General features: G+C 45.8%; 1 protein-coding gene across 1 annotated transcript in view; it reads right to left on the reverse strand.

The window, feature by feature from the left end:
- Positions 1–13,991, reverse strand: part of LOC306737080 (uncharacterized protein) — a gene marked incomplete at both ends in the record, with an annotated part of 41,242 nt that extends 27,251 nt beyond the window's left edge. Inside the window, 3 exons of the mRNA XM_079218783.1 lie at positions 2,029–2,196; positions 3,342–3,403; positions 13,931–13,991. Coding sequence (XP_079074909.1) covers positions 2,029–2,196; positions 3,342–3,403; positions 13,931–13,991 — 291 coding nt within the window. The remainder of the gene's footprint in view (positions 1–2,028; positions 2,197–3,341; positions 3,404–13,930) is intronic.
- Between the last annotated feature and the right edge of the window lie 1,768 nt (positions 13,992–15,759).

Below are 15,759 nucleotides of genomic sequence, written 5' to 3' on the forward strand. Positions count from 1 at the left end.
CGGTTTTTCCAATTTCCTGAGTCAGATCTGGAACTATCTGATCAAAGCACAAGTAAACATGCTCAGGAATCTCAGCGAGCATTCAACGCCGTCTTCCGACAAGTGGTCTCGCAAGTGACGACAAGACCTCCAGGAATTCACCGAAAGACAGAAAGAGGTCCAACTAAACAAGCTTTGTTTACCATTTGGCTGACATGCAACCTCTTGTGTTTGTGCAGACAGCGAGCAGCGTGACGCCTGACACCTCCCATTACCAAGAAGGTTTTGTTGTCGAAAAGTAACCAAACATTAACCATGAACGTGGCAGATGGTGGGAGAAAATGGTCACGGGCCACTAACAGAGACTTTCTTCCTCCTGAAAGGAGTGCCAGAGTAGAGTACAGACCTATTTGAAATGCAACGGCCTGTATTTTCATTTCTGTTGAAGTAAGGCTGACTTGGATGCTTCAGAGCTTCATCATTAGTTATAATAGCGCTTGTTTTGCGTTTGATTTGTGTGTGAGTGTGTCATCGCGCCGCTCTCCCGGGTGCTGAAACACAGCAGAGATGGACAGATAGACCATTTTGATGTTTTATTTTATATGTTGGCATCGGCTACAGTCCAAAAATGTGTTAATTTGCAAATTATATTCATTCAACAGCAAATTCCTTTTTGCGGGCTATCGCTACAATTTTATTGACGTGGTTATCGTTCATTTTGTAGCCATTTTGGTTTCGATACAAAGGATATTCCTTTTGAAGGCCGATTGCGGTCTTCATTTCACATTAGACAGTAATAGCAGAGTGACCCTAAGTGTGAGGAAAGTACGAAAAATTGTCGTCGTCTTCATCGCCAGCACAGGCACACCGATGCTCAAGCACCTGACTCGTGAACGAATGGGATCGGGACAGAGGGCTCAATGTTCCCGGCAAGCAACGGGATGCCTCACGCTTCAAGAAGCAACTGGATTTTCCCCGACACAACCTGCCACGAGACAAAGAAAACCTTTTCCAGCAGCTGAGATCTGTGTTCCTCACTTACTAACTGAAGTGAATTGAACTGAGTGAAGAGTGAAAGGCGGCTGACACTAAAGAGAAAAAGGGCTCTCCTTTGACGCGCTCTTTTCCTCCTTCTTAAACGCACATTATGTGCCCAGGGCCCAGGGTGAGCCCACCTGAAACTCTTGGCGACGTAATTTCCGAAACATGCGCAGCACATCTCCAGCCCCCAGCAGGCAGCGCTGGAAAGATGCGGATGCAGGTTATCGGGCTGTGACAGAGGGCTGGCTGCCGCCAATTGTGCCCCCCCCCCCCCCCCCCCCGATTTAACTCTGTCATCTCGGTTGCAGAGGCAGCGGAGCGAGGCGGACACATTATGGGTGTCTAGATTAAAGTCTCAGAGAGCGGAGTGGAAAGCCGAGCCCTAACAAGATATAACAATGCTGATCTCCATAGTCAAGTATCTGGATATGAATTTTCTTCACGATCCCACAAAAGATATTTTATATTTAAAGACAGGCCCCTCCTGCAAGAAGTGTTATGCCGCTTGCTAGTCATTAAAGCTCCATAATCTCCCGTGCATTTATCTAAGGCAATGCACTTACATCTATCTCTTTTCTCCTTTTCTTTTTTTCATATGCATGCCTTCAGTTTCCTGTCCAAGCAAGCGGGAAATGTCCTTTTTCACACCGCAGGAGCAATGAAAACAGATGCTGGAGAATGAAGACTTTCATGCTCCACTCACTATTTTTTGTGTGCAACTGTGTGCATTACAGAAATGTGTGACATTGCTTTGGCTTCGCCCCCCCGGTGAGCTCCCAGCATGGCACCAGCTCTCTTTTCATTCTCTGTGCCCGTTTCATCTGCTCACTCCAGCAACACACAACGCACACAACTGCCAACAGAGGACATTACTACGAAAGGGGAAGGAAAAGAAGAAGAAGAAAAAAGAACGCTGCTTTTCTAGTGTTTGTTCGAAGCATGTTAAGGCTAATTCTTTATAAACACATCGCCACAAATTGGGTTGTTTTTCCCCGCCGCTGTGCGTACCTCAATTTCGCCTTCGAACTCGGAGGTGTCCAGCAGGGTCATTTTGAAGGGGGCGGTTTTAAGTCGTTTGGAGCCCTTCTGGGGAGACTTGAGGTTCTTGTTTGGGGACGTCTTCTCCGACAAGTCGTCCGTTTCCCTGGGTTCATCCAGATGCTTGAAATTCTGTTCCTTAACATATGTATTAAACAAAATGACACAGTTAAACATACCTGAGTGGATATCTGAAACAATTCAAAAATGTTGAAGAACTTTATCAGTATCAGGACAGTGCATTAGGGTTAAGACGGCCTGAGAGAAACTTAATGGTGTCGAGTCAGCATTGTGGCTGTAATATTTTAGGGACTGTGATCTGCTAATTCCACATACTGAGAAGCATATAGTCTAATGTACATCGAATGGAAACTCGTTGACTCCCAGTTATGCAACTAACCACTGAATTACAGAGATGCATTCCTTGCATATCACAGACTTAACAGACTCTTGGAGGCTCAAGCCAGACAAAGTGTTGCAATATGAAGAAATAGAGTACTACTAATGAGGCAACATAAACAAATGAATCGTCTTTTCTGCCATGTAATGATATCCAACCGCAGCTCAATTAACCACAAGCGTTGGAGCCGGTTGCATCAGCAGTTCAAACCTAAATTAAATTAAAAATGGCTGCTTCATACACACACAAACACAGTTCTCCCATAGACATTATTATTACAAATTATTAACACCCGGGTGTGACTGCTGCTTGCTGACTAAACTACTGTTAGCTTGTCGCATTTAGAATGAAGAGTAAGAGAGAAATATGGAATAAGGTCAACGTATCTGACCTGAAAGTTGACAAAATGCTGTTTAGTAATAATGTAACCTGGAAAGAGTTCAAATTACATTGAACAGAAACAAATTAATTTACATCACATTGTTATCTTTACAATGCTAATAGCATCAGTTAGGTTAGCATATTAAACTGCATGAATACTATTAGCTAACTCTCAAACACACTTCTTTGTCCATGTGTACATGAATATAACATGTCAGACTTCTGTTCACAAAGTGTTCCCAATTAATTGAACCGGTCGTTACATTACGTTATTGACACGACAGCTTGTGGTGCTACAGCTACTTCCTGTCTACAAAATGTGTTGAATGGTAAATATTTCTTAAGTTGGACTTAACATGGTTAAGTGATTTACCCACAGACAGACAGACAGACAGACACACAGAGATGTATAGTTAGATGCTGACCTGTTTGGCCATCTTGCTGTCCGAGGCCGATTCCTGCATGTTTGCTGCTGCCCGCTGCTGTCTGGGAGGACTTCTACCTTGCGCTCTACACCTCCGGACTCGGGGCCTGCCTCTGTCTCGTCAGCAAAGTAACACCAACCTGAGAGGAGACGAAAGACAAACAAAATATTTATCAAGAAGTGTCTTCAAGCCCCCCGTCAGAATGCCATGTCAGAAGCGTTAATGCATGCTCTCTTTCGGCATCAAAAGAGCAGAGATGACAGTGGGAGCTGCAGCCGGAGACGGTGAGAAATGCTGAACACAAACTGCCTTCACCCCCTAAAATAATAACGCTACTGGTGCCAGGATCACACCTTCATTACAAATTCTGAAAGCTACAGCTTCTTGATACAACACAATTTCCACAGACATAATTCACCTTGCCGGCAAGGACATTTACTTTAATTATAAAATCCCTCACTGAGCCAGATAATGATCATCTATTTAAGCGAGACAAGTTCCAGCACTGGGAAGACGATTACCAAAAAAATGAATTTGTGAATTAGGCCATGGGCACTACTGTCGGTACTCTTGGCTATCAACCGTAAATTCCTTCAGTCGCAAAGGTGTTCAACCACAAAAAACGATAAGAGTACAATCATCCATGAGTGGGTATGAAATGCTTGTCAGGCTCCAGTCTTTATAGCTCCATAGTGCAATGGACTATGTAATTGCCTCAATGCATATCAGTTATTATGTAAGGTAGCGTAACGGTCCATCTATCTGGATCAATGTATCACTTCAAAGATCAACGATCCAGCATCACCGATGCAAAGTGTAAACATCCAAACATATCATCCTCTCAAACATTGGCCTTTATTTTGAAATTCCCATTTCACCATTGCCGTCCAGAAACCAGACCTTCTTCATTCAAAGGAATATCTGGTTCTCCATTCAAATGTCTGGAAGAGCCCGGTTAAATAAAAACAGTCAAATCATATTTTAGTCGCTTTTTTCGAGTTGATATAAATGTAACAGATTGTGTTAAACGGGCATATAATATTGTATCATATGCATTGCAGGCCCCTGAATTATTGAACCTAATATAAATCATATCATGGTAGACTTTTTTTTAGATACTCTATCATTATCTAGTGAATCAATAACTCATTATATTGTAATGACAATAGTGATTTACATCCCTAGTAATATGTTGGCTCACGCCATCGCGTTGTCTTTAATTGGTCTAATTCAGGCATAACACCAAACAACGCAACACAAAGACACACAGTAAAGTATCACAGTGTAGAGCAGGTGTGTTATTCATTTATGTTTCCCTTCTGTGCAGCAACTTCCCCACAGCTTCCCTCATCGACTACTTCTGCTTTGCTTTCTCGTTTCTACACTTTATGGAGATCAGTTGGAATTGGTTGCAGGTTATAAGGTGTGGGTGGACTGGAGAAGAAAAAAAAGCGCAGCCAGTTTTGTCTGTTTAGAGATGCGTGTACTGCATGTCAAAACAAAGGCTCACTAGAAAGGTATTAATGATGTTTGAGGAAATTAATTACTAGTTTAGAGAAATCTTTTTAATTTACTTTCAAACCGGGTAACAGCTCGTCTCTGTCCAAAAGTAACGAAATCCATCTACCAGCACCGCTTAAGTCCACTAATCAACACTATATCTTGTTTGCTGTCAAAAGCGATAACTTCATGGAGCCCTTTTATGGATTTTATATTACCGCTGCATTTTATGCGATGATTTAAGCACTGTACCCTTCGATGCATCGCTCTAAATTTCTGCAGATCCATACCTAGCATGGTAAGGAAACAAAAACCCTTTTTGAGTATTTTGTTCCCAATAGAGACATAATTTATATCACTCCCTCACACGCCTTGTTTCCCCACTTCTCACTGTCTACTTAATGTCTTCTAAGCTTACGTGGGCTGGGTACTTTAATGTGCATTACGCAAAAATAAATAAATAAAATCACATTGCGTGCATGTCATTGTCATCTATTAAGGAGAGACCGGCTTCTCTGCTTCCCTCTACAATGGATTTCTCCCTGAATGATTGCTGAACGTCTAAGTGGGGAATTAAAAGCGAAGCCTCTGTGATTCGGAAGACACAAAAAAAAAAACTGGCATTGACTGTGAACGAATGATAAAGATAGTATGAGCATTTAAACTCCATTCTGGAGTTGGTAGAGTCCATTTTTGGCCACTTATTCAAGTGAGAAAGAAAAAGGAGCTGCCCATCAGCCCCCATAACATGACCTTTAAATCGATATTTTTGTGACCTAGGCTGAATTATTTAAAATGTATCCACTGGTGGAGGATTCTGCTTTTGACCCTGGAACATATTCTTCCGTGACCTTTTATAAAAAGGAAGACAAGGCGCATAATGTGTGAACATATCCTCAGTGGGATCCGCATTATAGAATAATGCCTGTGTGTTATAGAGTCCCCTCAGACAATACCCTGGAGGTCTCTCTGCCCCTCGAGGAGCAAATCACATCAAGGCAATGCATCTGGAGGTGGGTTAAATCGTGGCTGACGGCTAACACAACCGGTTCTCACCGGTTCGGAGAAGAGATGACGCCCCTCCGACTCCCAACCAGGGAGGGAGGGAAGGTCTCGACAGATTGCACGTGGTTCAAGGAGGGTTATAAAACGGATAGTTCCGGTGCTTGATTATGATTATGGCTGGGCCGTGTTTGAACCCGCTGTAAAGTAGTCCACACACACACACACAAACACACACACACACACACACAGCTGTGATCGCATCACAGTATCAAAGAGCCAATTAGTCACCCATTGTTACACGCTGGCTGAAGACGATCGAGGGAGAAACTGAAGCTGGAGAAGGCATGAAAAGAAGCAGGTGTTATGTCAAAGTCTGTTCCCCTGTCAAGTAGTTTTAGAGATGCAGGTTTGTTCAGGTTTAGGTAAGTTTGAGCAGTTTAAGCAGTTTGAGAATCGGTGTCTCGCCCGCGGACACATCAAGAAGCCGAGAAGCTCATAAATGGACACCTCCGCCCTGCCCGCCGAGCAACAGCTGCTGGGAGACGACATAAGCAAGGTTAGACAGACTATGTGGCGTGTTGGCCTCGCTTACCGTTGTTTATCAGTATTGAATTGAGGCTGCTTCATAACCAGTTGAAAGTTCCTCGCAGTAACTTTAAACATAAATTCAAATCGATAGATGACAATAAGGTAAAAGAAGGATATTTTTCTAGGGGATAATGAAAAAGGTTGTACATACCAGCTGCTATAGCAGAACAAAGTAAAGAATTGGCTGCATTGGCTGATATGGCTCGTCGACAACTGGTATCGGTAGTAAAAAACGTGATGTGATACTCGAGAGCCCATGCAGGTGGATTAAAGCTCGCCTGTCCAGAGTCAAACACTCCTGTACTCGAGGCCTCTTGTGGCTGATTGCTTAATGACACCCTCCCACCTCATTCCTCCTCCTCTGCTGTGCTACCACAACCGCCCCAGTTCTCTCCTTGGTGGACGAAAGCTGAAGTGTGGAGTGCTATGTCCGCTCTGGGGCCCTCGCTTTCCCCTCACTGTCTGTTCCAGCTGGGCACCGGGCTATGAGTTGCTAAATCAATGCCCCCCCTCGCTGGCTGAATCCTGTTCATGACTGCCAAATAAACTCCCAGATCGGTCGGGTGTCGTGCTCTGATGGCAGAGGAAGCCGACAGACTCACAGAGCCGTCATGTATTTTTCCGTTATTGTCTTCGCCTCCCAGTCCGAATCAGTCAAGCTGAAAATGACGAGCGTCTTCCCCTGCGGGCCGTACAGGTGCGCACCAACAGCCCCTTCACTTAACATCATCTGGGTTACATGACACGATGCATTCATCTGCAGCTTGTCTGTGTGGTTATACCGGTCTCAGCTGTGCCGTGTTCACGGCGACCAATGATCTGAAAAACTGCCCGTTGAACCATTTCCTGTTCCCCACTGTGGCCATTTTTCCTGTTTCCCCAACCGTGCCACGTCGATAGATAGTTAACTGTTGCTTTGAAGTGGTTGGAAAAAAAAACACAAAAATTGAAAGTACAAATCACATAAACCAAAGTCGGTCCGTGGCAAAAAGCATCCCATATTGAGACATCTCGTGAAATCAGATTAATTGCCAAATTAATACGGATTGATGCCACAGAGCGAGGCCGCGGAGCAGCGCGAATGCATTAATTTCCGGCGCGGGTCCATTACCCACAATTACCAGCCGTCGACCCGGCCGAGTGGGGAAGAAACGGCTCCTCGCAGTACAAGAACACGCCCACGTGTTTCCTCTTGTTGCACCACTGTGTGCAGCTCACTGACAATGCCGCTCTTTGATATCTGCCATCAGTAATAAGGATTCATCACAGGGTTATGACACGCCACCCTTCGCCTACAAGTGCAGCCTCTCCTTGTTTCTCCCGCGTCTCTGTTTCTCATCAGAGCTTTAATCTAAAGCAAGGCAGGCGGAGGGAGAACGAGCGAGGTAGAGGGAGGGAGTGCACATGTCTGTGGAAGGGCACTGGCTCGGCTCCGAGATGCAGTTGCCATGGTAACAGCATAGAGTACCCTCTTTTTTTTCTTCTTCACACCGTCTCTCTTTAGAGGAGCGACAGAGAAAACAGAGAGACGGACTGAACGAGGAGGGAAGATGAGATGCCAAAAGACAGAAGGGGTCGAGGGCGGATGGGAAAAGGTAGCTGCAGCTCAGTGGGTAGAGTGCTCTGGAAAGGGGTGGGCGGTTCGATCCCCGCATGTCGAAATGTTCCCCATGTGAGAAACCGAACCAGGAGTTTCCCCCCCGGGCAGAGGGCTGCTGCAAAGCCCTCTGCTCCTTTATGCTCAGGCTGGGTTAAATGCAGAGGTCAAATGTTACGTGTGTGCCGTTGGACGCCCCTACAGATTGCGGTGGAAAACTGCAGCAAGGGACGGATGGGGAGTTGGAAGCACAGATGCAGGCTTCCGCCACCGCCTCTATCCTCTACCGTCTAACAGCCCGCTTTTCATCTGACATCTGAGCCCTGACAGGCACAGTCAGCACTCTTGGGCCGGTACACAACCCTAATTCCATTGAGCGAATCCACGGCCGTAATCACATTCAGCCATTAGCATGCAAGGAGTGCACAATGCAGCCAGGTAGTCACAGAGAGCCGCTGCACCGGCAAAATTGGAAGACACAATGGCTTGATATGGTGCATCCCCCTCGCTTAGCTTAGGAGCTATTTGCATACGCCTTCTAACTGCCGCAGAATGAACACGCGGGTCTGCAGCCACAGCGGCCATTCATGACCGAAATGGTACACGTTTCCCTTTTGAAGGAGAGTCACGGGTCAAGACCTTCACATTTAAGGTCACGCTCGTGTCGAGCAGCGTGAGGTGCAGCAGAAGCCCTCAGGACTCAAGTGGTTGTTAAAGGACTCAAGGTGAAAAGAGGAATGCATTCAGAGTGAGGCAACGACAAGTAGAGGGAATTCGCAGTGTTACTGTTCCACAGTGAAGTGGCCACTTGAGTTTTTTTTTTTTGTCTTTTATCCAACAAGATGCATTTTCATGCGTCTTCCTGGATATACCTTCATGGTGTCTTTGTCCCTGGACAGCATGAAACATGATTAGTAGCAGAGATGAAGGAACATTTCTCTCTCATAGATGGTTTGATAGCCATGCCAGTTTAGTTTCCCGTTCACGACCTCTACTTCTTCTTCTACTCTGTTTACTGGCAGATTACAGCCATGCATAGTCGTCTATTCGTGCCTAATTTCTTTCATTCTTTTGTTTTTGAGACATTAAAAAAACTCACTTCACAATTGAATAGAAACACGGCTATTGATGACATACACAGCATATAGTGTAGATAAAAGAGATGTCTTGGATTATAGGCCAACAGAGTCCTGTCCCGCTATTCAGCTAAATGGCGGTTTTGTTCCTGTTGTTTCCTGACACATTAGCGAGCCTCCAAAATATATTTGAAGGCTCATTTTTGTATCCATCCAAGAGAATGACGCCATCCGTGATCGATTCATTAGTTGACAATCCCCTCCTCCCTCCTGTACCAATGGGTCTACCTCTCGACTCTAGTCACTACCTCACTGAGCGGTGAAATTCCGAACACCTCGTCATGTTGTCACCAACTCTGGTTGACAACATGAGTGACTGTCTGAACTGTCAATGACACACTGTGGCGCACCGCAGTGTGTCATTGACAGTTCATAAGGATGGGTGGGTTAGAGGAAAGGTGTGCGGCGGGGGACTCGAGGACCCTTGACATCACACGTCCGACCCCCTCGTACACACTTGACAGCTGTAATGCAACACTGGTGCAAGCCACACACGCATCGCCCCGGGGGGACTTTCTTTTCCTAGTTGACGTTTCCTGACGTTTCCTGAGACAACGTTGTCCTCAGCCAATGGCTTGATGACAGATGAGGCCCGAGCGGGGGCCGGAGTACTGCGCCGCCACAACAACTGCACGACTCCTCGAGCCTCGCATTCTTGCAGTGCGTCTGGAATCACCCGAGACAGAGCGAGAGAGAGGGAGGGTGGAAAAAAAGCACGTTTCCTCTATGCAGCTGTTGTAACGACACGTGCTCACCTTGCTCTCGGGCAGACGATGGGAATGCAGAGCGGCACAACGTTTGGAACGCAGGCTAAATTAAAAGGCGCCCGCTCTCGGAGGGACATCAACGTGCAGAATCACCCCGAGAGCCAGCAGTAAAAAAGAAAAAAGTCATCAATTTGCCAAGGAAACATCACTCTGTCACAAGCGCGTCTAATGGGAGTTGACGTTTCTCATGCAGAGGGTGGGGGGGTGCGGCCTCCCACCGCTGACGGATACGTCCCTGAAGCTGCCAGACACCACGCACCACAGGGATCCTCCCCCCCTCCCTTCTGTCGTCCTCCCCTCTCACAGCTGACGATGAATGATCAAAACTTAGCGTAGCTAGAGGGAAACGCGGCCGCTTGGGATACACGCTAACGGGAGCTCACAGCAGGGAAGAAACTGGGACACGGGTTGTGGGAGCATACTTGCGGTTGCGCAGGAGTCATCGTGACCCTCAGGCGCATATGGCGCACTGTGCCAAAATCTGAGAACCATAAAAGTGACAGGCGGATCTACGTGCTACTTTAAAAAGGAGCAATGTCCTTTGAATGCTGATACCAGAGAGCGGTTCACTGTTGTCTCTCGTGAGGCCGCCAACGCCAAAGTCTCCTCCAAGTCTTCCGAGACATTTTTTTTAGTTTTTTCACACCGCCCATTTTATGTCTGAATAATTACTATTTCACGGCAGGGGCTCCAATTCTCCTCACCAAAACGGAAGCAATTATTTCCCTAATGAAATAATGAAAAAACACAGTTCAATCCACTTTCATCCGCATGCTTGCAACACGTTGCGTCCTTTAAAGCTTTCAGACGCATGTGCTTGTTTTATCAGCTCCCGGTCTTTAAAAAAAAAAAAAAACACTGTCACACTTGCAAAGGCCAGCGTGTAATTCCGCCGCGCCTCCAGTTAATGAGAGACTGTCACACTGGTTGCACTTCCGAAACCAGATTCTCCGCACACTGTAATCCGTGGGGGGTGGGAGAATTATTTCCTGTAGTTTGGAACCATAATTACCGCTGGTGATGTGCTGACGACAACAAACAAAAAAAACAAAAAAACTGGTCAGTGCAGTCTCAATTATGCCATGCTCAGTCATTTTAGCGACTGGATGAAGCGGCACTCGCGAGCGTTTTTTATTTATTTGATTGTTTATTGAAGGTAATTTGATCGCGAAAGAAAGATAAGAATTAAGAAGCGGTATTAATATTGTACATATTGACTGACAGTAGGCAGAAGAGAAAACAAAGGTGTTATCCATCCCTTCCAAAGCAGCCTTTTTTGTGTACTTGCTACTCAGTTCACAAGTTCAAACCCATAATACAAGACACCCCTGAACGGATTCCCAGACAAAATAGCTGTTTGTTCTCCGTTAGACGAGACGAGCCGACTGCGTTGCGGTTTCGAATCACACCGTTGATGAATCCACATCCCTCCCAAGTTTTTCAAAAACTGGGACTCATCTGGTGACCCAAGACGCTTGAAGTTTTGCCTCAGTTCGACGCACGCAGTTAAGTCTCCCCCTCATTTTCCCTTTCGCTTTGAAGAAAAACACAAACACACACACACACATCCACCCACGCAACACACTCGCACTTTCCCTTTGATTTCACAAGCGTTAGGTCTATATTAATTTCTTTTTCTTTTTCATTCTCATGTATGCATTTTGGATTTATTTAATGTTTTTTCTTTTTTTCTCGTCGTCATATTTTAATTTACATGCAGGAATAAATCAGATGCCTCGCAGTGAACTCCAGAGCAGGCAGTGGCTGCAGGAGTGTTTGTTGACAAGATGGCCGCTGTTCGTATTCATGCGTCCACCCGACATTGGCATTCACTTAAGAGTTGTGATTCTATCCAGAGCGCCATATATTATCTGAGACCAGCTGATGAGAGCCGAAAGAGTGAACCAAAACAGTCAAGCTGAAGCTCAGACACTAAAAAAAGCCCCCCAAAAAGTGCCGTTGCTGAGTCAATACCTCTCTGTGGGTCCGTCACTACGAGGAGCCCCTTTCCGGTTTTACACATTGTCTTTTGATCTTTTGTTCATATTCAAATGTTGATAGGCAGCGTTAGGTTTAGAACTATGAGCAATCTTTTTTTCTTTGATATTGTTAGGAGTTACGAATCGTTGTAATCCACCGATCAGTTTTAACTTCTGTGATCAGATTCCACACAACATAGTCATTCATTACGGTCCCTGCATATCAGCATGTAGGCATCCCTCCAGTCCATGGCGAGACAACAGGGAGATGAATCCCTACGTCTGTGTGTGAAACCCGTCCCTTCCAACCGGAAGTCGCAAGTCTTGCCTCATGACCCCATTGTAAGCGCTGACACAATACCTGCTTTGTTTCCCTTTACAGTGTTTGCCCAGTTGGTGCAATGCTCAGATTAGTTTCCTTTTTATAGTGGAAAACTGATCTACGTACACACACACACACACACACACACACACACACACACACACACACACACACACACACACACACACACACACACACACACACACACACACACACACATCTTAAACAGTACTCCCCTTTAAACGTGAGCCTCATTCTGGCCACTTTCCAGCAACAAGGTGTGTGTTTTCAGTACAATGTGGCAGGAGGCGAAGGTGGAGGGGAAACAAACACAAATCCTTCATGCATTTATGACACATTCAAGGTCAACCTGTGTTCCCGCTGTTTTCCGACTCAACTCACAAACTCACAAAATTGCTTGGGATGATTTCTTCGCCATGACGAGAAAGTGACACCTGAGTGTGCGTGGCAATACGGCAACGGTCATGCTCAACTGCGTGCCCTTGCAACTTGTGTAAGAGAGAGAGAGAGAGAGAGAGATCTGTCCTCCGTGGGAACAAATCCGGAGAGAACAACACGACCACAAGCCTTGGAATATCCACCATAGGAAGGATATAACACTGAGCTGCCATTTCTGCACACAACAGTCACTTCGGAGGTGGCTTTTTATACTTTCCTCTCGCCCTTAGACGTTATGGCGAACGCCATAAATCATCGGGGGGTAAATGGTGTGTGTCAGGGAGCCGGACTTATCTCCTCACAGGTCGCCTTGAGTTCTAATCACACTCTTTTACTGTATTTATTTTCACGGGGGATCAGCTTGCAATACACAGGAAGTATTGTTGGGATTCCCATGAGCAAGCCTGGAGCATTTTTTTGTATCTTTTTTAAATCCCATTGAATTTGGCATCAGTGCTGAATTTCTTGGGATTTGTCAAAACCACATCGTACTACAGAGAGAATAATTGTTCAGAGAAAAGTAAAATTCCTTTCATGGTATTACTGTGAGCGCAGGAAGTAAATCACCCCACCTTTGTTGCGTTAAAGGGAGAGATAAAAGCTGCTATTTTCATCCTTGGGAAACATTCAGCGTTTCTAGAAGTGTCAATGGCAGCAGACTTTTCATAAGAAACAATAATACAAAATAAAAAATAAAAACGTCATCAGCTCTACAGCGTGCTCCCATTGGAACAATTAAAATAAGGGAGTTTGCTGGACGCTTGCTTTTTTGGCACAAATGGCCCTCCCGGTGGCAGCGCTCTCTGCCATCTGAACGCATCCTGCTGCTGCCCAGCTAGACGAAGCGGCACGCTGCCGGCTAAAGTGGCTGCCTGAAGCGCCGAGGAGGCGGAGCCACTGTGCGCCTGTGCGCTGGTGTCCAGCAGGTGCGGCCCCCGTCTCCTGCACAAAGAAGAGCACATGATGAGTCAGTGTTTTGTTTGCTTTGCCTACGTTACCCCATGCACGCACACACCCTTCTGGCCTAAGCTTTTCCATCATCCGAGAAGAACACTTGAAAAATACTTTTGGCTACAGGGCCGGTCCACATTCTCCATGCCAGGATGCGGAGACAGAAGGCGCGCCACGGCTATCTGTGGCTCTATCGCACGCATGCAAAATACTGCGGTGCTGTGCGACGGTGTGAGGCGAGGACACAGTGGGGGGGGAGCGTGTACAAATTACCCGGATTGATCCACAGCCACGAGAGATTGTTTCACACGAGAACATTGATGGGCAATGGAGCTCTGCAGCAGCAGCGTCCCCCCGCTCACGGCCCATTTGAAGCTCGATGCCCGGGGCCTCGTGGGAGAAGGTGGCGCGAGGCCACGCCATATGGCGCGCAACGTGGTGGGCTGCACACTTGGCGGGAGGACTGAGGCGCACGAGGGAAGGATCCTGTCCGTTGGACTAATTAACGGCTCTGTGATCGGGGAGGTTTTCCTCACAAACCGAGCCACTCAAACAAGCACACACACAAAAAAAGTGTCCTGCTCTACACATGGGACAGATGGCGGTTTGTGATCTCAACTGCATGAAGACGCAAGGTCTAGAAAGAGAAAGTGTTTGAGGCATTGCATCTCTCTCTTTCTCTCTCTCCTCCCTCTCCCTCATCCCGATGCTCTTTGTGATCTGAGAGGCTGGGAATAATAAGCAGCTAGCGTGTTATCTGCTAACAGCTTCATTACAGCACGCTGATAAAGCTGCACAGATCTCAGCAGGTGCAAACCGGCAGCGGCGCTCCGTAATAACAGTGAAAGTCGGTCACGGTAACATGTAATTATCCTGTACTGATATTGCGGATGGCTTTAAAAGAAAAAAAGCATCAGGATGTCAGGTCCTAATGTTATAGCATCAGCATGCTCAGCGTTTGTATTATGGCTGTGTTTATTCGGGGTTCGCTCCGTTGTCAAATGGTAATTTTTTGTCTTCAATTGTGTGATTAAAACAAAACCAGGAAGGATGCTCTCGCTTTACAAGCCACCCTATATTCATCTTATTTTACCAGTTAAAAAGAAAACAAATGAATTAATCTGCAAATCTCATTACATGTCCTTTTTTTTCAATACCTCATAGATTGCAAAACACTGCTGCGGATGAGTCGGATGTAAAAAGGTTTTTCACGCCCAGAAGTGACGCATTTGATATGCTTTGGCTTTTGTTTTGTTCTTTTCACACAAATCTAAATGTCAGCAGACAAAAGAGTGAGCGCAGCACAGAGTTAGCTGCACTGAATCAGTTAACTACCAAGAAATTACACGTGTGACGGAGGACAAAACATGCAATAGCAACAATTGGCAGCACAATATCTGAATATTCCATAACAGCTAACGGGGCCGTGGAGTTTGTGTGTTAAAATAAAAACGGGAACGTGATGTTGAGGGAACTGTGGAACCACCGCAGGCTACGACTGTACTCTCCAGATAAGACATTTATATATTTTGCATCGGGGCCACGTTTACCTCGAGTGAGGCTTCGGCCGTATCGACAACATCTCCACCCTCCAGCTGCTCTGAACGCTCTGCCAGCTGTGGTGGCTATTATGTAATTTTACCACCTTAAAAATGTTTCATGTTAGTGTTAGATACTATGTTTGTTTGGCATTCTTCTGCAACACCCATTCAATGTATTCACACTCAGTAGGTTCTGGACCTCTCTATGTAGTAGTTGTTATTGGTAGTGGCGGAGTCTTCCATAACCACGAGTCAGACTGTCCCAATAAGCATGTTATACAGCGTTAGATTGTAGTTGCATCTCATTTACCTCACTGTTCCCTCTCTACGGCCGTATGAGAGCTAATGCTAACGCAGAGGGCCGCTGCTTCACATTAAAAGCATTTGACTGGGGAAACATGAGAGGGCGTTTATTGTGAAGCAGCCACAGGAAACATAATGTGATCAATGAAGTGACGGTGAAATCAGATAAAAAAATCCAACAGATAGGGAGATATATTATAATGATCCCTTTGTACTAAAAATAGATTTTCTGAGCTGTGCTTGTTATTAAAAAAAACACAATGTTGTTTACTAATCAGTGTCTTCTGGCAGCATGAAACTCAAAACCATTTTTGGAGATCCTGAACAATCTGCCACGTTCATGCATA

Source organism: Taurulus bubalis, assembly GCF_910589615.1.
Source record: "Taurulus bubalis genome assembly, chromosome: 5".
Classification (NCBI taxonomy): domain Eukaryota; kingdom Metazoa; phylum Chordata; class Actinopteri; order Perciformes; family Cottidae; genus Taurulus; species Taurulus bubalis.